The sequence below is a fragment of the Macrobrachium nipponense genome, chromosome 1 (assembly GCF_015104395.2).
Source record: "Macrobrachium nipponense isolate FS-2020 chromosome 1, ASM1510439v2, whole genome shotgun sequence".
Lineage (NCBI taxonomy): Eukaryota > Metazoa > Arthropoda > Malacostraca > Decapoda > Palaemonidae > Macrobrachium > Macrobrachium nipponense.
Genome location: NC_087200.1, coordinates 21,049,956 through 21,072,959, shown reverse-complemented (window position 1 = coordinate 21,072,959; position 23,004 = coordinate 21,049,956). Strand labels below are relative to the sequence as shown.

The window sequence follows — 23,004 nt, the reverse complement described above, 5'->3', positions numbered from 1 at the left end:
TGCCCATAATAGAATTATATATTTTTTAATGCAAGTGGTGCATTCAAGGAAACATATCAAAATTACCTGAGGTTGCTGTCTTTCCAAATAAAAATGTTCTTTTTTAGGGCAACCAACTTATCTGCTGAAGTGAGAATATTTTCGTTTCTACCTTTTAAACACTGTTTGTATTCATTGACCAAACATTTCCGTTATGTATTCCAGTTTAGACATCCTGAATTAGCAACGAAGATATTCACAGCGTTTTCCCTGCTCTTCTCGGTCAAAAAATGTTATTAATTCCTTGTGTAATTCTTGAACACGAGTTATCACTTAACCTTTCGACCGCCATCATACTTCGTATGCATTAGTAATTTAGCATTCCTTTGTATAGCTGTTCAAATAACCTTGACCTCAAAGGCCTGCTTTTAATATAATTGACTCTTTCAACTACCAGGTGTAACACTTGCTTTAATTCTTCTCGCGATGTTTTTGAAACGAAGACTTCTCTCTGTAAAAAGTATTGAGTACGAACGAGATCTGGGTTTCTTCAGCCTCTCACACATGGGGCTCCGTCACTGCAAATGCCAACACAAGACTTCCAAGTTAAATTCATTTCTTTAATGTAGCCTGTTGCCATATCAAAAATAGAAAGTCTTACTGTTCATTCATGTCAAAACCGAGTTCTATAACCATTCTTCGTATTTTCAGGTGTGCCCAGACAATGTTTCGTGGCGCAGCGTTCGAGAATCACTGGTCTATTCAGATTGTGTTAATCTGTAAGTCTAAGATCTGTAAGCTTAGGGTTTGCAGCCTAACACGGTGCTTCCAAGAAGAGCTCGTGTTCGCACAAAACCAACTTAATCTGATGATGAAATACGTGATTAAGATACTCATCGATTCTCCTCAACAGGTGGAGAGTTGGCAGCCAAGTGCTTGTTGGGCTTTGCGACTACAAGCTCATCAAGAGCACCTTCAGCAGGCCAGAATGCCAGGGCAGACCAAGTTTGTTTACCTTTGAGCTTGCTCAGTTCCACTCGAATACTGGTGAGAGAGAGAGAGACAGAGCGTTAAGCACAGCTACAGCTTCTTCTATCGGGTTTCTGTCAAGAATCTCATGCTGTATATAAAACTTCAATGTTGAGAGAAATTAGAACCATACGTAATTTCATCATGAAATACTACAATGAATACTGAGTTTTCTTAGAATAAACAATAAAGATGCACGGGATTTGGCGAGTCTATCATATTGCAACTAATATACTATCATTTAATACACAATTCACAGTTAGTTATCGTTAAATCCATCATCGTCTTTTCAAATACCTTAAGGAATAATAAACGCCGTTGACGACGTGTGGACGCAGGGCAGGAGATTTGCCCTCAGACACCTGAAGGACTTCGGCATGGGCAAGTCCTCGCTGGAAAGCGTCATCCAGTACGAGGCAGTGAACCTCGCCAGGAGCTTCGAGGCCACATCGGGCAAACCAGTCGAGATATCTTGGAACCTCAATGTTGCTGTGTTGAACGTTATCTGGAAGCTCGTAGCAAGTAAGAATTGTGCAGTGGTCATTGTAAAAAGTAACACAATTTAGTAAAAGTCATACAATGAAATTGTTACGGTACAAAATGGCGATACAAAATGGAGGATGCTTTTATCCAACAAATTAATTTTTCATCCTCATCTTTTTTTGAACGGGAGAAAGTTCCTTTGACTTTAATTCACTGAAAAGCTTTATTCTGACTGATATTCCTGCTGTAAAGATTTCTTTACCACAACCGTGAAGCATTTTAAAAATAATTTTGCAGTGAAAAGGGCAATCTCACTATGATGAATCATAAACCAAATAAAATACATATTACCATGATTGACAAGTGAAGATACTCTTTATGCCGATGCTGCCCAGGTTAACTTCTTATGTCCATTCTCGTGCAGACAGACGGTACGAAATGGACGACAAAGAGGTTGCGAAATTCAGCGAAGACGTGTCTGTGGATATACAGGTATCTCAGACACGATGTCTGCCTCTGGACCTCTTCCCTGGACTGCACAAAATCCTCCCAAAGTTCATCCTGAACAAGTGGATGAAGGTTGATGTCCTTTACGAAAACATGGAGAAACTAAAAGACTTCGCAATGGTTGGTGTTTTTTTATGAGTGACAGGTTTTTTTTCCTATAATTTTATATAAAGATATGTCCAGAATTAGAAATTCCCAAAAGTACAGGAACGAAGGGTCCCTTTACATATATTCACAAAAGAACGTGGATAATTCTGTACTGTTGTCTCCATGCAATTATGTTCCCTTTCCTATCACCACTAACAGTCCCTCCAATGAAAAAAAAATTAAAAAGTCACAGAGGAATATAAACGATAAATCTGTCCATCCACAGCGAGAGACTTCATTTTAAACTCAGCAAAGTTGTTATGGATACTTTTCATAGCTGAAGAAAATGCAGATTTTCTGTTTGTACATGTGTGTCTGTGTTCATTGATTATCAGAATGAGTACTGCAGGTAAAACTACGTCAATGCGTAGTTTCACCTTTGATGATATTCCCAGGAAATCATCAAAGAACACGAGCAGAACTTCGACCCCGACAACCTTCAGGATTACATAGACGTCTACCTGAGCGAGACCAAAAAGGAAAGGGGTGGCAAAGGCACCATTTTCCAGGAAGACTGTGAGAAACTTGAGCTGATTGACTTCGTTTTTTCTTTTTCCTGTTTTCTTGGTGGAAATGATAGAGCTATCGAGCTACGGGTGAAGAAACATTGAAAAATACTTGGAAGTTGTTGCGTCCACTGGAAAAGAATAAGTCATTGCTTGAATGAACTCATTCTGAACAATCACGTTTAACTTGAGCGAATTTCTCATCGTTGCTATGACTACAAAATTATTTGTTGACATTAAAGTCATCCATAATTCCGTTTGGACTTTTCTGTTGAGAAAACGAGTTACATACAGCAAGAATAAACTTACTCTTTCAACATTGTGGTAGCAAAAATTCTCAATTTCTTCACATCGCATGATTTACAATCTAGTACTTTCCATTACCACTTACAGATGCAAACCTGGCCATAACCATCTGTGACTTATTCGTGGCTGGAAGCGAAACTACTTCCTCGACGATGCGCTGGATGGTGGCGCTTCTAGCAACGCATCCAGAGGTTCAGAAGAAGATGCAGAGTGAGATCGACAGTGTCGTTCCGAGGGATCAACCGCCATCTATCCAAGATAGAGAAAAGTAAGTAACACAACCTGTTAGTGAAGAATTTCCGCTTCTGGTAGTGTATTTGGGCCACTCGGCATGAACTTGGGGGGGTTGCTAGATAGAAATGATAATTATGTTTCGATAAATGGCTTGATAGCTAGATGTTAGGTCATGAATAGACGACAGAGGTTACAACTCAGAACTGACAAAGTAAAAAGCCTTTCGAAGCATATTCTAATATTCAGAATAATGCAAAGAATACCAGCATAACCTGTTGCATAGGAACTTCTCTGATTCCAAACACGTCCTGAGAAGACTATTTTAGACTTGGAAATTATAAAAATGACTTAATTCCGTGTATAAACAAAAAATAAAGCTGCAACTCGAAGAAAGGCTTGCTCTACGACCTTGCTTGAATGCTTCTTAAATATTAACTATACTCTGTTTTTTTCTATCTGTCCATCCGCCTGTGGTGTTTGCACATGCTAACACTGCGTCCCGGGCTTTAAATAATATCCTATTTCGTATATTAACAGTGTAATTCGCAGTAAATCATTAAAACACTTTGCAGTTGCAAATGTACACCCAGATATCCTTTTATTTACCTAAAACTTACACATAGCGTAACCATTTAAAGCCCGGGACGCAGTGTTACCATGCGCAATCACCACAGGCGGATGGACAGATGAAAAAAAAAAAAGTATAGTCCTTCACTACAGGAGTTCACCAGCTACACGAATCTAACCAGACGTAATTAAATAAAAAAGAACACTGAAGTAGACTTTTATTCTCAGACTTAGGGTCTGATGACCTCTCTCGTATTGAAGATGATTTTCCTTTTTTCCAGGCTGCCCTATACAGATGCTGTGCTGCTGGAAGTAATGAGATTTTCCTCCCTCCTCCCTATAGGACTCTTGCATGCCACCACAGAGGACGTTCAAATCGGCGAATATCGTCTGCCGAAGGTCGGTGTCGAGTTCACGAATTTTGCTGTGATGTGAATGAACGCTTTCACTGACATTAATCTTTCTTGTTTCGTGACTTCATTTGCACAAAAGCTTATCACTGCATCTTCAATTTGGTCACACATCCAGGGATTTTGATACTACATGAATGTCATATGACTGCAGATGTAGAAAGCATGTGAATAGCGATGGAAATTTTTATTATGAAAACAGATGAGAGCATTGGATATACTACTAATTCTTTAGGTTTTGAAAATATGAATGTTTCAAACAACTTTTAACAAGCTTTTTTTCAGTAAAGTTTTCAAATTATAAATATATTAGTTTGGATTTATCTAAATTGAATAAAATATATAATTTAGGCCAAAGACTAAGCACTGGGACCTATGAGGTCATTCTGTGCTGAAATGAAAATTGACAGCAAAAGGTCTGAAGGGTGTAGCAGGAGGAAAACTTCAAAGCATGAATCAATTGTTAGGAGAGGGTGGAAAGTGAGACAGAAGAAAGATAATAAGAATGGAGGTACAGTAAAAGGAACGAAAGGGGTTGCAGCTAGTGGTCGAAGGCACGCTGCAAAGAGCCTGAGGTAATGCTTACAGTACACCGCATGAGGTGCACTGGCGGCACTAACCCCCTACGCGGGCATTCTTCTAAATATTTTTTAAAAAGTCGATGACCTGCCTGCTTTCAACAATTGGAGCTCTATCATAACACCAGGGTTTATTTCCATTTGGTATGTACAAAGTTTTATTTCTGTTTGGTATGGGCAGAGTACATACTAACTCATCCCTCTGTCTCTCTCTCTTTCTCTGGCACTCTCTTCCAGGGCACTGGGTTATTTGCGAGCGCCAGGACCTGCCACAGGGACCCGAAATACTTTGAGAGACCTGAAGAGTTCTATCCAGAGCATTTCCTTGACGAAGAGGGTAGACTCATCTCGAAAAGGGAAGGCTTTCTTCCATTTTCCGTTGGTCAGTATTACGTGATTCTGCAATATACCGGCAGTCCCTGGTTATCGGCGGACTCGGTTATCAGCGATCCGGTTTTATGGTGCTTGTCTAGCACCATAAAATCGGCAATTTATGACGCTATAACGGACGAGTTCCGGTTATTGGGGTCACAAGGGTGCTTATGGCACCGATAACCAGTTATCTGCGCCATAAGCGCCATTATGGTGCCATAAATCACCGAGTTTCGGTTAATGGCGTTTTTTGCTTGTTGGCACACCCAGGGAACGGAACCCCCGCTGATAACCGGGGACTGCCTGCATCGAGTTACGTTTCTAAGGCCAGAGAGAGTAGGTAGACCTCAAGCTACTTAGGTAAACTTGACCTATAATGGTATCTAAAAAAAAAAATAAGTTATTACAAATGTAAGCAAGGTACTATAGTTATGGAAGACTAGAATACTCTCCATGATCACGAGCTACCAAGAATAAGAGAAATGAATCTAAATTAGTTTTATTATGATGAAAGCTCACCTCATTAACTCATGGCACTTCAGTGACTATCTGAAATCAAAATGGCAAGGGACAATTCTCTCATCATTACTGAAATCTATTTTACTGGATGAAGTTGTATATCCTCTTCACACACTAACCAATCCCAAAATCTCTTGTTTCCACACCATCATTATGATATAAAGGAAATTCTTTATTAATAAATGTCTTCCCCAAGGTCGTCGTCAGTGTCTGGGCGAGAACTTGGCCAGGATGGAATTGTTCCTGTTTGCCACAAGCCTGGTACAGAAGTTCAGCGCTTCGCCTCCGGAAGGCGCCACCATTTCGCCAGTCTCCGACACTTCTACACCATTACTTTGCCCGATCAAGCCTTACGAAGTTGTTCTGACACTACGAGAGTAGAAGCTTCACATTCTACTCTTCTTGAATGTATTTTAACATACACTTAAATGTTTCTGCTGCTCGAAGCGGACGTATCTCCTCCAGAAATGCACTGCCGAGTTTTGCAGTTGCCACATATTCTACTTGAACGAGGGCCTGCAAAAGGTCACTGCAGGTTTGGTGGTTACAGAGTGCAACTGTAGCTATTGGCCTGGCTAAATATGTACATAAAATATTAAACAATGGCGAATTTATTTGGTATCATTCTGAAACATGCAGTTTGAAAAGTGGACATTAACTAATGCCTTTTATAACCCATTTTTGTCTTGGATTTTGGAAAATACCGTTGACGCCTTAAGTTTTTAAGTCCCTAGGTAGTCCCCTCCCCCTTTCACCTCTCCCTCCCCATCCCCCATACAAAACCAGGTAGATTCTACCCCTTTCCCCAATAGAACTACTTCTGTTCTGTTAATTTGGCTCAGTCGTAAAAAAATTCAGCAGCAAGATACTTTATTACTACTTAGTTTTGAACCTCCTTAAATTTAGCTGGATTTCCTAAAAAGAAAGAGAGAGAGAGAAAAAAAAACTGAAAGGTTGGAAAACAATGAGAAACGAAAATTTCCTATTTGCTTTACGGCTGAGAGAGAGAGAGAGAGAGAGAGAGAGAGAGAGAGAGAGAGAACTGTAAACTGACTGTCATTTGATGGCTATCGTACTTATATAAGATGTAACTAAATCAAATAAAACTCTATGAAAAATAACCCATGGAGATTATAAAAAATTAAAACCAAACCAGGTTTAAGCGCATAAAAATAACTGTTAAAATGTCGTTTTTCAATTGCAGAATATACTACGCAAAAGAGAAAGGGTCTCAAAAGGCAGCATTATATATATATATATATATATATATATATATATATATATATATATATATATATATATATATATATATATATATAAAATAGTGCATTTTGGTTATCTAGAAAACTTAATGGTTTTCCTACGGGAAAGAGTGATTTATTATTATTATTATTATTATTACAACGGAGTGCATTTGAAAAAGAAAAGAACAGAACAACGAGAAGATTAGTGTGAGAGGCATAAAAGAATTACATCTGCATATTCGTCAACTCATTTAGCTTCCAAATACATTTATCTTTAATTTTTTTTTTTGTCTCCACCAGTGACGTCAGGATTCATGTCTTTTCGGTCTTTGTATTATATAAAAACAATATTCAGATAGGAGGCATTCTCTTGGGGCAGTGGCACTGAATATTATAACTGTTTCAGTGTAATTTAATTTGTGTAGAATCTTCTCAATTCTTTTTATTATCGTTTTCTCATCGGCCTGTGCGCTGTCGACACGTTAGAGGAAATAAACCTAATACAACTGAAAGAGGAAGTAAACCTAAGACAACTGAAATCTTTATAAATCATCTGGAAACCTGATATATTAGCTACATGCCGATGAGAAAACAAGATAATATTGACTAGATTTTGTGTTTTACTGGACGATGGAGGCTACCAGTAGCGATCGGATACATCCCACTGTACACAACAAATATCGGCCAAATCATAAGTGACCTCAGGAAGGAATATGGAGATATATTCACGTAGGTATAAGAATAAATATACTGAATAGCAAAATGGAATTAATATGACAGATTCCGGGTACCGTTTCCCAAAGGCTGGCAAAATCGTTTAGGAACTAGCATATAGGTGCATGTACTATAGGAGAAAGCAGGAGAGTGGTTCAAATGATTGGCAAGCCTTGCAACCTCATTTCTGGTGCAAATAAAGAGCTTTCCAGAGTCGACTACACGTAGAAAAAATCGCTCTCTCTCTCTCTCTCTCTCTCTCTCTCTCTCTCTCTCTCTCTCTCTCTCTCTCTCCATACACAGATAGTAGATGAAGAGAAATCATTATTCGTAAAGTGCTTCATATATATATATATATATATATATATATATATATATGTATACATGTATATATATATTTATATAATATATATATATATATATATATATATATCTATATATATATATATATAGATATATACAAGCAGGTTGAAAACATGTCAACGACCTTATTTAGATAACGAATCTTTGGTAAATGCTGGATAATCGTATGCAACATTAGTTAAGGTGTGTCCACGCTACAGTAAGACATGTTATATAAATATACGTAAGTATTTTATGACACACATATCATAAACAGACAGAAAACGCCAACGACCCTAACTGGAATGAAACTTTGGCAAATGCTGGATATTCTTATTAAGCTCTGGGCAGAGCTAACGATGCCACCGAAGTGTATCCAACTTGTTTGTGATATGTGTGCAGTTAGCTGCCAATGTGAGTTTAAGGTATGTTTTACTGTAGACGTCCTCTGAGAGTTTTTACCGTCCATTCAATTTTATGGAGATGCCGTGCAAAAACGCTACAAGCATCTATACTGAAGGTGTACAAATGATATATTTTGATGTTCTTATAATGTACATGGAATTATGTTAAATAACCTGCTAAAACGCAGTCTTCTTGTTGTGAGTCCTGTAATCAATGAGTATTGTATGTTTTGTAATTCTTAAAATGTGGTGATAGGATATCTGATAAATACTGCCATTTTGATTTATAAGCAATTAACACTTCAAATGCTTATCTAATCTAAGATCACAGACAATCACAAACACTCAAGAGTAAAATTAAAATATCAAATCGTGTTACCTGAGATGAATGTTTTTGTTTTCCCAAACTTCGTACCATTTTGGCCCAACAGTAAAATGTAGCACAATGATTGATTGATTTATGTCTATTAAATATAATGTAAAACAGTCACAGTCCCTTGCCTACGAAAAAGATGGAAAGCCAACCTAGGCTTTCCAGCAAGCCCAAACTCCTAACCATCTATATTTATCTTAGGAAAAATTGTATTGAAAAAGTAATACTGAGACACACATCAATACTTCACAACAGGTGGAAAGTTAGCGGCCAGGTGCTTGTTGGACTGTGGGACTACAGGCTGATCAAGAGCGCCTTCAGCCACGGCTCCAACAGGCCGAAGTGACAGGGCAGACCAAGATTTTTCACTTTTGAGCTTGCGCACCGCCACACAAACACATTACACAAACACACAAACACATCACACATGAATGCTTTCTTTGATTCTTTTTAAAGAATTATAACAGTGTATAACTTCCGTTTTATGATAAATCGTAAAAATGTGTTCTCCTTTCTCACTGAAATTTTGTAATAAAAAAAAATGTTCTTTCATAGACTTCACATTTAAATTCTCTATAGAAGTAATGGGTCTATTATATTGTGAGGTTGGAAGAAAAACATGTCTGCAACTTATCACAAACACACGCACACAAAGGTTATACAAGTCAGCGACTTATTGGCATTTCTAGCCTGTGGCCAATATGATGATCATCTAGGATTTGCCATGAACTCATTCTCCATTTCTGGTCATTGATCTGTCTTCAACCTGCATGTGATGTATATGTAGATACACAATTCTAGTGATCTTCAAATAACACCCAGGGATAATTAACGTTGTGGACGACGTGTGCATGCAGGCCAGGAGGTTTGCCCTCAAGCACCTGAAGGACTTCGGCACGGAAAAAGGTCGTAGCAAGGAACAGTAGCGTGGTGGTCATTGCAAAAAATGATTAACAAATAAATAATAAACAAAAACTGCATTTAAATTGTCAGTTAGAATGAGAAAAAAATGACCTCAGTATTTAGTGAATGAAAGCTCCCTCCTGTTTTAACTTATTACCTTACTTTATTCTGATTAAGTTTTTGCTATAAATTGTCTATTGTATATTTTTTTAATTTTTTGAAAGTTACATAAGCTGCAGTGAGACAATAAATCTCAGTGTGGACACACAGTGAGATTTATAACTATGAATTACTATGTAATTCATGCTAAATTATCAAGGACCTGAACGTTTCGATGCATTTAATAACAGACAGGAGGTAGAAAACAGACAACAAAGAGATCACGAGATTCAGTGAGGTTTCGTCATCCTACGTAGAGGGCGTCTCAGACCCTATGCCTATATACCTCTGGACCTCTTTCCGGGACTACACAACAGAAAATCCTTCCGAAATTCATCCTGCATGGGTGCATGAAAGTTGACTCCTCTACCAAAATATGGAGAAACTGAACGTGATCGCAATGGTTTGTTCTTTTTCATGTGTAAATAGAGCTTTCATTCATGATTTTCTGTAAGGAGATGCTCATTGTTAGATGTGAATCCCAAAAATGGATGGGGAAATGCACCATTGAACCATATTGAAATCAAAGCTCAGCATTTTTTGGCTTGGTTCAGGTGTGAAAAATAAAAAGGCAAAAAGTTTGAAAGGATATGACCGAGGACCTAGCTCATTCTTACTAAAAGGCTTTCTTAAAGCTTAGTCGAGTGCTTATGGAAACTTTTATGGCTATCGGAAATACAGATTTCTGTTTGTTTGTTTTTTGTTTGTAAGTGTGTAAGAGAATGCGTACATTAGTTACAAGGGCCCAAAGGGTAAAACTACATCCATCCATTGACAGTTCCAGTCTCATCTCCACTCCTGGAACTCGTTTGTTTGCATGGTGTTTTACGTTACATGGAACCAGTGGTTATTCAGCAACGGGAACCAACGGCTTTACGTGACCTCCGAACCACGTCGAGAGTGAACTTCTGTCACAAGAAATACACATCTCTCACGCCTCAGTGGAATGCCCGAGAATCGAACTCGCGGCTACCGAGGTGGCACGCCAACACCATACCGACCACGCCACTGAGGCGCTTCTCTCCAGAACTCACCAAACAACACGAGAACTCTGACCCCGACGTCTACCTGAGCGAGACCAGAAAAGAAAGAGGCCACAAAGGCACCATTTTCCAGGAAGACGTGAGAGACTCGGCTGATTTCCTCATTCCTTTTGTTGTTCCGTAGGGGCAGTAGGTTGGAGTGAATGATGGGAAAGTCTCCTCACGACGCAAAAAGTCAAAAAGTTCTTGTAGTTCTATATATAAGAAGGTAAATGAGGTGGAAAAAACACAAAAGAAAAAATTAGCTGTAAATCTACAGAATAAAAGCACAGTATGGAAGAGAGATATGTCGGAGTTTCGTCTACTGAGAAAAGAACAAATTAATATTATTATTAGAATTAATTCACCATGAATTATTCCTCGTTTTCGGCTGTGAAATCCCACTTTCCCCTTTCTCAAGAACATTAATTCATGAATTCGGTCTCGATTTTCCCCGTACAGGGAATAATTTTTTTTACTATATTCAACTCATTTTCAAAAACACTGAAAACAAATCATCACTTTTGTAATTCTGAAAAATAACTGTCCACTACTTCTTATGAGATGGAGCGTCGAAGAGGTCATTTACCAGATTCAAATCTGACAACAATCATTAACTTTCACTATTTGCAGTTGCAGATCTAGCAATACTCACTAATTATTCATCTTCACTATTTACAGATTCAAATCTGACAATACCATCTGTGACTTACTCGTGGCTGGAAGCGAAACTGCTTCCAGTTGGGGGTGTCATATGACTGCAGTTGGAGAGAATTTGGTTGCTAATATAATAATTGATTACGAAAACAAATTAAAGCAACTGAATGTAATTATTTACATTCTTAAAACATGAATGTTACAAATAACTTTTAAGAATAATATCTATTTTTCCTCTCTCTCTCTCTCTCTCTCTCTCAAGAGAGAGAAAGAGAGAGAGAGAGAGAGAGAGAGAATTAGGAAAACAGATTAAAATAAATGGATGTAATTCTTTACATTCTTAAAACATGAACGGTTCAAATAGCTCTGAGTAGATAATTCAGGCTTTCTCTCTCCATCTTCTCTCGATTGATCGCCACATTTTGGCAAGGGAAAGTAAGCTGATCAAAGAAACGCGCAAGGAAAGAGAACTGCAATGACAAAACTACATTAGACTGCGGCACTAGGGTCTCAACGTGAACAACTCTCATGATAGAGATGTTAATTCCAAACTCTCAACTCTTCCCTTGTATCCGGACATGGTAGGAACGCCTCTCTCTCTCTCTCTCTCTCACACACACACACACACACACACACACACACACATTTTTCTTTCGTGAATACTGGCAAACAAAACTGCAGTTTACAAATTCAACTCATTAACCTGCCATTGTCGGCCATTAGAATTATACGTCGTCACTGAAATATCAATATTAGCTTATGTTTAGGGGTATGTTCCTTTCCTTACCCTTCACTTTTAAAGGAAGGATATCTCGTGAAGGACAACCAAAGGATACCGTTACGAAGGGTCACTTAAAATAAAGACACCGCTAACACTCCCACTTCCCGGCCTCACGCCCCAAAAGCAACCGTCCATCCTTCCGACCAACAACCAATAACAACCTCTTCCTAAACTGTGCCCCAACTCTAATTCATACCCCCAACCCACCAACACAACTTCCGTAGTCAGCAAAGATATTTGTCTCAAATTAACTGAATTTTTCAATCCGTTCTGTCATCCCGAGTATTTAAAAAAAAAAATTAAGTTAGAACAAATTAAATCACCATAAGAGGAAACATCATGTATACATTGCAATGAGGGACACCTCTCTCCAAGCCAACTCTCCTTTCAAGAACATAATTTTCAAAAGACGTTAACGTAAACCCATTTCATATCTCTGTCGACATTAACAGTTAGTCATAAAGAATTTGCTTCTTGCCATTCTTTTCCTTTGGCGGTCTTTCATTTCCCTTTCTAGACCATGTGACTGTGTTAAGACGCTTTCCAGGTCACTTCGCTCCCCTTGGAGACGAGACTCGATCGTGTGATCGCAGCAGCCACTACTTAAGGGTTGCACTGAGTCAGTGCCACAGGAGGCACTAATGCGGGACAGCTGGCCTGTGCACCAAGCGAGAAAGTTGGGCAAACATGTGACATGAGATCACCCATGCAGGCCCGGCATTTTAGCATGTGGTCAACAAAGCTGAACAAAGGGTTAAGGCAGAACAATAGAACACGGATGATCCCTGGGAGAATGGGAAATTAATCTGGGCAAAGGGATAAGAAGACCAAGGAACACGCCTCTCATCGGAGACACACTAGACGCAGTAACTAACATCTTCTCCCCTTTGAACTCCGCTCTTTAAGAGCCAGTTCCCAACCACGTGGCTGGTTTCCAATCCAGTGCCAATTCCTTTAAAAGGCATCCCCCCCACTTCATTGGCACAGCTACAGGGACCCGCCTCTCTGACACAAGGTAAAGTGCCCGGAATTAGAGTTTTCCCAGTCACTTAAATTCGTTCCTCCTTTGCTATTCCGTTTTCTGTTTCCGCACATTTCTCGTACCAACATGACTTTGTTATAAATTTTGCTCATAAGTGAATTAAACAGTGTGATACCCAACGAGCCGTTGGCACCATCGGTACATCTTGAAACCTTAGTTGTGCTAATTTCGCCAATTAATAGCATGCATTCTCCATTGCAGACAGAGTTTCCTCGCCGTGGATCCTTCTGCCTTGATGGTGTTGTCATTGTCATGGTAACCCACAACTATTTGATTTATGGTGCTCTTGAAGTGAATCTCCAGCACCCAGTTATCACCATTTCATCTTAATTTAGCGTTCTAACAGAACCCCATTTACCTGTCCTAATCATTCCCATCTTCTGATTTGTGCTAATGTAAACATATTGATTCTAGTTATCATAACAGTTTATCTACGATCTTCCTTTCCAGTGAAACCCTCAGCTCATTTTCTTTTCCTTGTATGTTCTATCAACCCAGGAATTATAGGTTTAGGATATAAAAGTGGTGACTGTAGCTCAAGATTTGTAGCCTTCATCATTGCGAGGCCAGTAAATGGCCCCCCTAAGCTGGATACAAAACGAGAAATGAACCTATTTGCATAGATCCCCTCAAATCAGCACATATAATCGAACAGAGGCCCGCAGAATAAGTACTATGTTGCTTTTGTGCGTGTTTTTTTTTTTTATTAAATTTACTCTAAGAAATGAAATTCCCAACTGCATGACTTAAGTTATTAGGTCTTTGGAAGTGAAGTGTTAACAGTGTTAAAAAGGGAAAAGTGTGTTTATTTCCCCATCGTATTCTCTGGATAATTTGCAGTCCATTGTTTTAGAAAGGATACACACCATCTGACAACTCAAATCAGGGTACAATAAGCGATTTTGCTTTCTCTCTCTCTTGCACATGCAGTAGCAAATGCACTAAAATTTCTAAAAACTTACATTTACATAGTTCATTCATATGTGGCCGTGTGAGCCACTTTCCAAGTAAATGAAGCGTTTAATTTTAACATCCTAAATCTGCAAGCACAAGCCATTTGTTTGCTCCCTGTACCTAAAACTCCATGAAGAGGCGAGGGAAATGCTCCCAAAACTGTCTGCCATTGTCTCATTAAACTTTGCGAGGGACTTTGCTCAGACACCCACACCCATGTGCTGACACACATGTCCAGTGCCTCATCACAACATTACCTTTCAACCTCTTAGAGTAACATAAACTTCATGAACTATTCAGATCATGTGTTTTCATCGTTAACCTTTTACTATAATGTAGAATTCTTCATACACGTGATCACAGAGAATAAGCATCCCGTTGCATGATAACTTTAAGGACCCTACTCACTTTCAATACTCACAGAAAGTTACATCTGCTTATATCATGTGCCCTCTGCATGTAATTAACAAACAACCTGCGTTGTTTTCCCATAAGCTGTTACCACTCTGCGTCCAACCCACATGTCTCTCACCTAAACTGAACTCCACTAAAGCTTATTGTAATCATTTAACAATTTCCTGTGTTACTGCATATAGCTGAGTTACTCAAACCTACCCCGTATTGAGGGCTCCCACAAAATCTTAAAAATCCCACACTCGATTCTACAAAACGAGCCTGCACCCTTAGAGAACCAAGAACCAACGTTCTGTGGAACACCTTTAACTTTGTGCTATAGTCGGTTTTATCCATGCGCAAATAAACCAAACCATTCTTTCGAACAGCCTACATTCCATTTGAACAAACCTACGCTCTTCGGAACAAACAAACCCATTCTTTTTGAACAAGCCTACCTTCCTCAGAACAAACAAACCCGTTGTTGTCAAACAAACCTACATTCTTTGGAGCAAACAAACCGGTTCTTTTCTAACAAACTTATATCCTTTTTTAATAAATCTACATTCTTTGGAATAAACAAACCTGTTCTTTTTTTTTAACAAATCTACGTTCTTAAGAACAAACAAACACATTCTTTTCAAACAACCTATGTTCTTTGGAACAAACAAACCCATTCTTTTCAAACAATCCATGTTCTTTCAAACAAACCTACATTCTCGGAATAACCAAAACCCATTCTCTATGAGCAAACCCCTGCATTTTTTTAAAAAGCCAGAAGCAGTACTATTAAAAGGGACCTTAAAATTCTCATGCTTGATTCCCCCAGAATGAGCCTCACGCTATAAAGTTCCACTGTCCTTTCTCTCGAAAAAATCCACGAACCATTCTCTCGAACAAACCAGAAGCCGTTCTCTTGAAAATTCTCGCGCTCAATTCCCTGGATTGACCCAGCACCAAAATTGCCATTCCCCAGTTTTCTGGAATGACCCTACAACTAGTGCCAGTGCCACCTCACCTAAAGGGACACTCACATTCACTGTGGTGCCACCCACTGGCCCACTCCATTGCATCATCACTCCCTGCTTAAGCAGAGTGACATTTCCAATCCACGCCTTCTCTTTGCCTCCCTAACATTCCAGCACTATGCAGACCAAGGACTATAAGTGTTCACGGGCATTGGAAAGGGGATGGGATTGATAGGAGAGAACTTGGCTACCTGGATAGACCCTGTGGTAGGGGTGTAAGAATACTATCACCGTTGGTCCTGCTTGTCATAAGAGGCAATTAAAAGGGCAGCTGCTGCCTTGCAGTCTTACTTTTTAGTGAAAGGTTAGGCCCACTGGCAATAACTGTGGAAACAGCTGCCTTGCGGTCTTACTTTCCGCCAATAACTGTGGTTGATGACAGCAAGGGCATGTGGTCATAAAAACCCCTTTGCCAAAAATAAACCATGCCTGATACATGCAGTGGAGAAGGTGCATCAGGCAACCGACCCCCTTAATGTAAGGATAACGGTGGGAAAGAAGACCTTGGCTACCTGGGTTCAAACCTAGGTCGATGAAGCTAAGAAGGAGAAGGAGAAGGAAAGCGAGGAAACAGAGGCCAGGTAGGAGAAATAAAGACAGGAAAGGGAGAAAAAGAGAGTCCATGATTGTGCCCTGGCCCAACTTAGGGCCAAGAACCCCGCTTCCTGTACAAAAATAAATGTAATTTATTTTTTGGTATTAAATTATTTTTTCTGTAATATTTTCTCTCGCAGTTTTTTTTTTAATATTTTCTCACGCAGTTTTGTGTGTTGACTTGAGTGGAGTAACTTTCGCTGTTATATGTTCTGTGTGCATGACTGTTTTAGGTAAAATGTCTTTACAGGCTTTTTGGGATGTAATTTTAAGCTAGTTTGCATAATGGCCTTATCTGTTGTTGGGTGGTCTTCAGGACCAAAACAAGCTATATTCTCGGGAACTAATCTTTGTTTTGGTTGGCGAGCTAACGTGTGAGACGGCAGAGAAATGGTCGTCAGTGAATTCTGCTACTTCGACTAGGACTGTAGCTCCAGGTATATTCACTCATATAACCCTGTTGGACACCGTGAGTGCTGGGCTGCTATGAAGAGCGCTAAGCAGACGTGCTGAGTGGAAGACATTTATTACAAATGAATCCTGTCGACGTTTGTGCTTTGATTTCGAAAATGGCTCTTCGCTAAATACAGCCTAACTCTCTCTCTCTCTCCCCATCTCTGGACTTTGCATCCTGCACGGAGCGCATGATCGATAGATAACCCTTCACTTAAGCCATTCATGCTTCGCCCATTAGCTAAGGTAAGGCCATTAGTGTCTTTTAGTTGAGGTTTCAGAAGTCCTGACGTGACCTAAACATAATAATAAAATAACTCTGTAAGGACAAGTTACATAAAACTTTTCATGCATTATGCATCATAATAGTTTCGTTACCTTCCTTTTTTCTCTTACAGTTCGGCGAGTGCTAGTGTTATAGTTGTATTGTATCGGTCAGTCTTAGCCTGTTATACGGATGGTGTTGTTTTCCGCTGGTGGGTTATTAATTTGTTACTGATATTATATGTTGATATTATTTGAGAATATTTGACATTGTTGGTCTACCTGTAATTAGGTCCCTTTCCTCCTTGTTTACTGTAGGTGTGGTAGGCTTACCTGGGTGCAGTAATGACCGCTATTTGTAACCTGACCAATTTATCCTCGATTGGTAACTAAAGATTCTTGTGTATTACCCGTAGATTGAGCGATATAGTTTTCATATTAAAGTTGGTGCCTTTTAAGTATCAATTTTTTAAGTTATTCAGTGTTAATTCATGTTAATAATGTAACTGTTTGGACTTACAGGTTATGATGCAGAGTCGATAGCCGATAACAGGAAGGTCATTGAAACTAAAGAGGAGCTGGTTAATTTGATATGATTGTTCGTACTTAATAATTTTTTTATTAAAATACAGAATTAAATTTCGTATTTTATTTTTACCTCCATGTTTCACCACCTTAAAATTTATTGTATTATCGAATTCGTTTTCTGTATACTTCCTCATTCCCCAGTCCACTCTCAACAACGTCAGACTCTCTAATCCAAAAATGGGTGGACTCAGAGCCTAATGCCTGGCTCAGCCACATAGAAAAGGTCTTCTACATGTTCACGCCCACTCCTGCAGAGGTTTCCCTGATCCTAGGGAAAGACATAGGAAAGGGCGCAGTCATTCTCTGCTCCCTCAACCCTGACAACCAGAGAAAACTCGAGGAGGTTCAAAAGGCCCTCACTAAGGCATATGAAATCACCCCCAAATGCAGGAGACAGCAGTGGCAAGGCCAGACTCATAAAACAGGTCAAGCCTCAGCTGACTGGGCATACCACAAGACCTGCACTCTCAGATGTTGGGTAGAAGCCCTAAACATTGCTACCTTAGACGCCCTGTTCCAGCACATACAGCTTGAGCACTTCTACCATGCCCGGCGCTCTCACCACTCACCTCTGTGACAAGGTGCCTCAGATGTGCTCCGGGCACTGCCGCTTGCTTGGCAGATGAATGGGACACATTCCATCCTTACATCAACACCCTGAAACGGAAAATAAATCCCCTTCGTATACCTCTGGGCTCATTCAGATAAAAATGGGCATCGTCAAGGGAAATCTGCGTAGCCATTGTAAGAAGGCAGGGTACAACAGTTCCGTCTGAAGGCCGAGGCTTTGCCAAAGGGGCCCACCCGTTCCCACAATGGGACTACACCCAACTGAGCCTCATCTGGCTCTTAGGTAACCAACAACTGGTCTGCTCCCTGCAGGGCAGTGCCTCGAAAAGACTTTGGCACAGAAATCTGCAATGATTGTAACCAGAAAGGTCATATGTCCACAAAATATAGGGACTGTTCAAAATAATCTGCACCTAAGTGCCATGGCTACAGGAACAGCGTGGCTTCCACCAGTTCATTCCCAACTTTGCTAATGCAGCCGCCCCTATAACTAACCTCTTCCAAGGCAAACAGCCCTTCCACTGTACACCTGAGTGTGAGAGGGCATACGGCTATCTCAAGTCAGTACTCATCAGTCAACCAGTTCTCCATATACCCGACTACAACCGGCACTTCTACACGGCAGTTGATGCCAGTGACATCGGCACTGGGGCAGTCATGATCCAAGAAAAGGATGAGGTTAGGCATCCAGTATCCTACTATTCCAAGAAGCTCAACTCTGCTTCTGGGTACGATTCTGGTCATGGAAAAATTCCTATCATGATGAGCATAAATTCCCCTTAACAGTCTTATGTGATCATAACCCCCTCAAGTATCTCACAACTTTCAGGAACCAGAACAAAAGTCTAATACATTTGTGTCTCAATCTCCAAGATTACAACTGGAGAAACAAACATATCAAGGGTACAGTAAAGAAATCACTGATGTCCTCTCTCCAGGCATCAGAGCTAATGCCCCTATCGATGGCTCCCTGTTTGACCCCCGCTAGCCACAAGAGTGACGCGGCACTCTCTCCAGGGTGAGTTCCGTTATTTCCGCTCAGAATAATTTCCCTACAAAGCGTAAAATACTTCCTTCTTTGATTCTATAATTTCTCATTATTTATTACTCTTGTATAATTATTATACAGAGTGCCAACCGTCAAATTGGATGGCCTCCATGAGTCTCCGACCCTCAAACCATATAGCTACAAGTATGGAACTCTAACTTGTACTTAAACTAGAGCCACAATGCTCTTGTGACTTAAGTGCCACACCTGGCAATGTACCCCGCCGTACCTGAGTACTGTGTCATTGCCTAGCACAAGCCCAAAGTACCTCATTTATAGAGCCTCATCAAGGCAAACTAACTGCATGACTTTGCAAAACAAAGTTAACCCTATATTTAAGGGCATGATTAAATCTAGATATTACTCCAGTAATAATGTTTTAATCTTAATTTTACGTTGTTACATCAAGTCATGAGATATCCATTCATGAAATACTTTCTTAATATTTAGCTAACTACACCTCTTTAGCTTAATAACAAACATTCCTCAAGTCATTTAATCCTAGCAGCAATTCCATCATGTGATAATTTAATTACAAACACCGAATGTGAAATAATTTGCAATTATATTTTATCACACGAATACTAATTTTAAGCAAATTAGAACCACAAAGGGAAATAGCAGAACACACATTGTTAAATTAAAATTGTCTTGCTAGTAAACATTCTCATCCACTTTGTGCAATATGTCAACTAATCAGGAGATTTGCAATGAGAGTCACCTCTTTCAAAACAAACGTTCCTTTCAAGAACATAATTTTCAAAAGACGGTAACGTAAAACCATTTCATATCTCTGTCAACATTAACAGTCAGTCGTAGAGAATTTTTTCTCCTACAAAGCTCGTTATTTTTTCCCTTTGGTGTTCTTTCATTTCCCTTCCTAGACCATGTGAATGTGTTAAAACTCTTTCCAGGTCACTTCGCTGCCCTTGGAGACAATTTTCAATTGCATGATCACCCCAGAGAGGCCATGAGTCAGCACCACAGGAGGCACTAATATGGGAAAGCTGGCCAGCGCATCAAAAGAGAAGTTGGGCAACCAGGCGTCGTGATAGAAAATCGATGACCCTAGAGAGAATGGGAAATTAATCCAGGTAAAAGGATAAGAAGACCAACGCACGACGCCTCTCATCAAAGACACACCGGACGCAGTCCTAACACCTCCCCTTTGAGCTCTGCTCTTTAAGAGCCAGTTCCTAATCACGTGGCTGGTTTCCAGTCCAGTATTCTACCAGTGCCAAGTCCATAAAATTCCCCTCTCCCCCCACCAATATCGGCGCATCTATGAGGACCCATTACTCCGACACAAGGTTAAGTGCTCAGAATTTGAGTTTTACAGTTGCATGAATCATTTTATCCTTTACTATTCCATTTTCTGTTTCCAAGCTTTTCTCATACCGACCTGGCTTTGTTAAAAATTGTGTTCATAAGTGAATTAAACTAAACCGTGCGATACCCAAGGAGCTCTTGGCACCATCAGTGCATCCTTGAACCCTTAGTCGTACTAATTTCATCAATTAATCCCATGCATTCTCCATTGCAGTTGGAGTTTCCTAGCTGTGGATCCTTCTGCTTTGATTGTGTTCTCATTGTCATGGTAACTTCCTGCAATCTGATTTACTGCACTCTTGAAGTGAATCCCAGGCACCCAGTTATCACCAGTTTAAATTAGTGCTCCAACAGGACCCCATTTACCTGTCCTAATCATTCCCAATTTTTTATTTGTGTTAATGTAAATACCCACAGATGTGTGTGTTATTGAAAATAGCAAAAAGCTTAGAGGGGTTGTTAGCACGGCATCGGTGAACAGTGTATCCAAGGATAGGTTTACGTGGTTAGAGTTGCTAAACTGTAATGATACAGTTAGGAGATACCAGAAGAATACATATATATTGGATTTCCAAGATTGGAAACGTGATAGTGGTTCAGTGGCTATCGTAGTGGGGAAACCTGAGTTTTCGGAGGCAGAAACTCAATCAAGGAAATTAATATTTAAAGAACATTTAGCTAATGCGGATTATAGCGAACACGTCGAAGCGATAAGCGGGCTCTTGGCAGAATTTGGGGGTACGGTAGCCTTACAAGTTGATAAATTGGGGTTGACTAATGTGTTAGAGCATAAGGTAAATTTGGAGAGTGGCACAAAACATATTTATATTCCTGCATATCGCATACCTTTCAAAATCAGAGAACAGGTAGAGAAAGAGGTTAATAGATGGGAAGAAGAAGGAATCATTAGACCCAGCGTGTCTCCTTACAACTTTCCCTTGTTAGCGGTGCCTAAGAAAGACGGTTCTGTCCGTGTATGCGTCGATTTTAGACGTTTAAATGAGAAGACGATCCCTGACCGCTACCCAGTCGCGTGCATACCAGATCTTTTTGTTGAAATTGGGGGACATAATATTTATAGCTCAATTGATTTGGCGCAGGGTTTCTTACAGGTCCCTCTTAGTGAGAAAAGCAAGGAATATACCGCTTTTTCAGTGCCTAAGGGACACTATGAATTTACGCGAATGCCTTTCGGTTTATCGGGCAGTCCGATGACCTTTAGCAGGTTGGTGAACAGAGTTTTGCACGGGTTATTGGGCAAAAATGTTTTTGTGTATATGGATGACATCCTAGTCGCAACAGACACGATTGCGCAACACCTGGAAGTGCTTACAGAAGTACTTAGGAGGCTTAGATTAGCGGGGTTGAAAATTAAGCTAGCCAAGTGCTCGTTCTTGAAAAAGCAGATCACATATCTAGGCCACGCCATATCTAAGGAAGGGGTTAGAGTAAATGACGATAAAGTCAAAGCAATAGCAAATTTTCGTACCCCCAGATCAAAGAAAGAGATTAAGTAGTTCCTGGGTATCGGCGGTTTCTTCAGGAGGTTTGTGAAAGGGTTCTCTAATATAGCAGCTCCCCTAACTGATGTATTCCAATTTCAATGGAAGGAACCCCAGGCGGAGAGTTTTCAAAAGCTCAAGGACCCGCTAATGAATCCCCCTGTTTTGAAGTTTCCAGATTTTGGCGAACCTTTTACATTAGTGACTGATGCAAGCCAGGAAGGTATAGGTGCTTGCCTTATGCAAAAATTCGATGGGAAATTTCATCCTATAGCTTTTTATAGCAGGAAGTTCAGGACAAAGGGCAGCAACGAGAAGTCCATGGCCACCATAGATAAAGAAGCCTTTGCAATAGTGTCGAGCTTAGTTCATTTTAAAATGTTACTGATGGGGAATAAAGTAGAAGTTCTTACAGACCACAAACCATTACTAGATCTTTTTAATAAACCCGATTTGTTGCCGCCTAAAAGAGCTCGCTGGTTTTTAACTGTCAGAGATTTTGATGCAGAGCTCAAATATATAGAGGGCAAATTTAACGTGGTTGCTGATGCTCTCAGCAGGAGTTTTCACGACACGGAAGGTTTTCAAGTCGCGCAAGTCACTAGCGAGGCCATACAATGGGATATACCTCTCATAGAGCAAAGGCAAGATGAAGACGAGATTTTAGCAGATGCAAAAGCGTTTCTAAGAGGGGAATTAGTCAGGAAACGTTATAATTTGCCTTTTTCGGGTTTGGAGTTAGAAGGTAATCTATTGGTTAGGAAAATTAAATATAAGTTGAGAACCAGTGAAAGTAAAGGAGATATGACACAGATCATAATTCCGAAGGTCCTAATTCCAGTGGTTTTGGATATAGTTCATTGCAGGTTCGGTAGTCCACACTTGGGAATAGAAAAAACGTACGATGAGGTTCGTGCTAAATACATTTGGAAAAACATGGGGAAAGATGAGGAAAATTTTGTAAGGAATTGTACGGTGTGCAACGCATGTAAGCCTGCAAGGA

At 39.9% G+C, this 23,004-nt stretch overlaps 1 protein-coding gene across 1 annotated transcript in view; it reads left to right on the top strand.

Annotated features, from left to right (window-relative positions):
• The window catches only part of LOC135220037 (cytochrome P450 2L1-like), a 12,022-nt gene extending 5,784 nt beyond the window's left edge, over positions 1 to 6,238 (top strand). Inside the window, exons 3-10 of the mRNA XM_064257368.1 lie at positions 893 to 1,026; positions 1,312 to 1,530; positions 1,916 to 2,118; positions 2,541 to 2,661; positions 3,045 to 3,225; positions 4,040 to 4,157; positions 4,984 to 5,128; positions 5,834 to 6,238. Of these exons, the coding sequence (XP_064113438.1) occupies positions 893 to 1,026; positions 1,312 to 1,530; positions 1,916 to 2,118; positions 2,541 to 2,661; positions 3,045 to 3,225; positions 4,040 to 4,157; positions 4,984 to 5,128; positions 5,834 to 6,018 (1,306 nt within the window). The 3' untranslated portion in view covers positions 6,019 to 6,238. The remainder of the gene's footprint in view (positions 1 to 892; positions 1,027 to 1,311; positions 1,531 to 1,915; positions 2,119 to 2,540; positions 2,662 to 3,044; positions 3,226 to 4,039; positions 4,158 to 4,983; positions 5,129 to 5,833) is intronic.
• Positions 6,239 to 23,004: the final 16,766 nt, after the last annotated feature.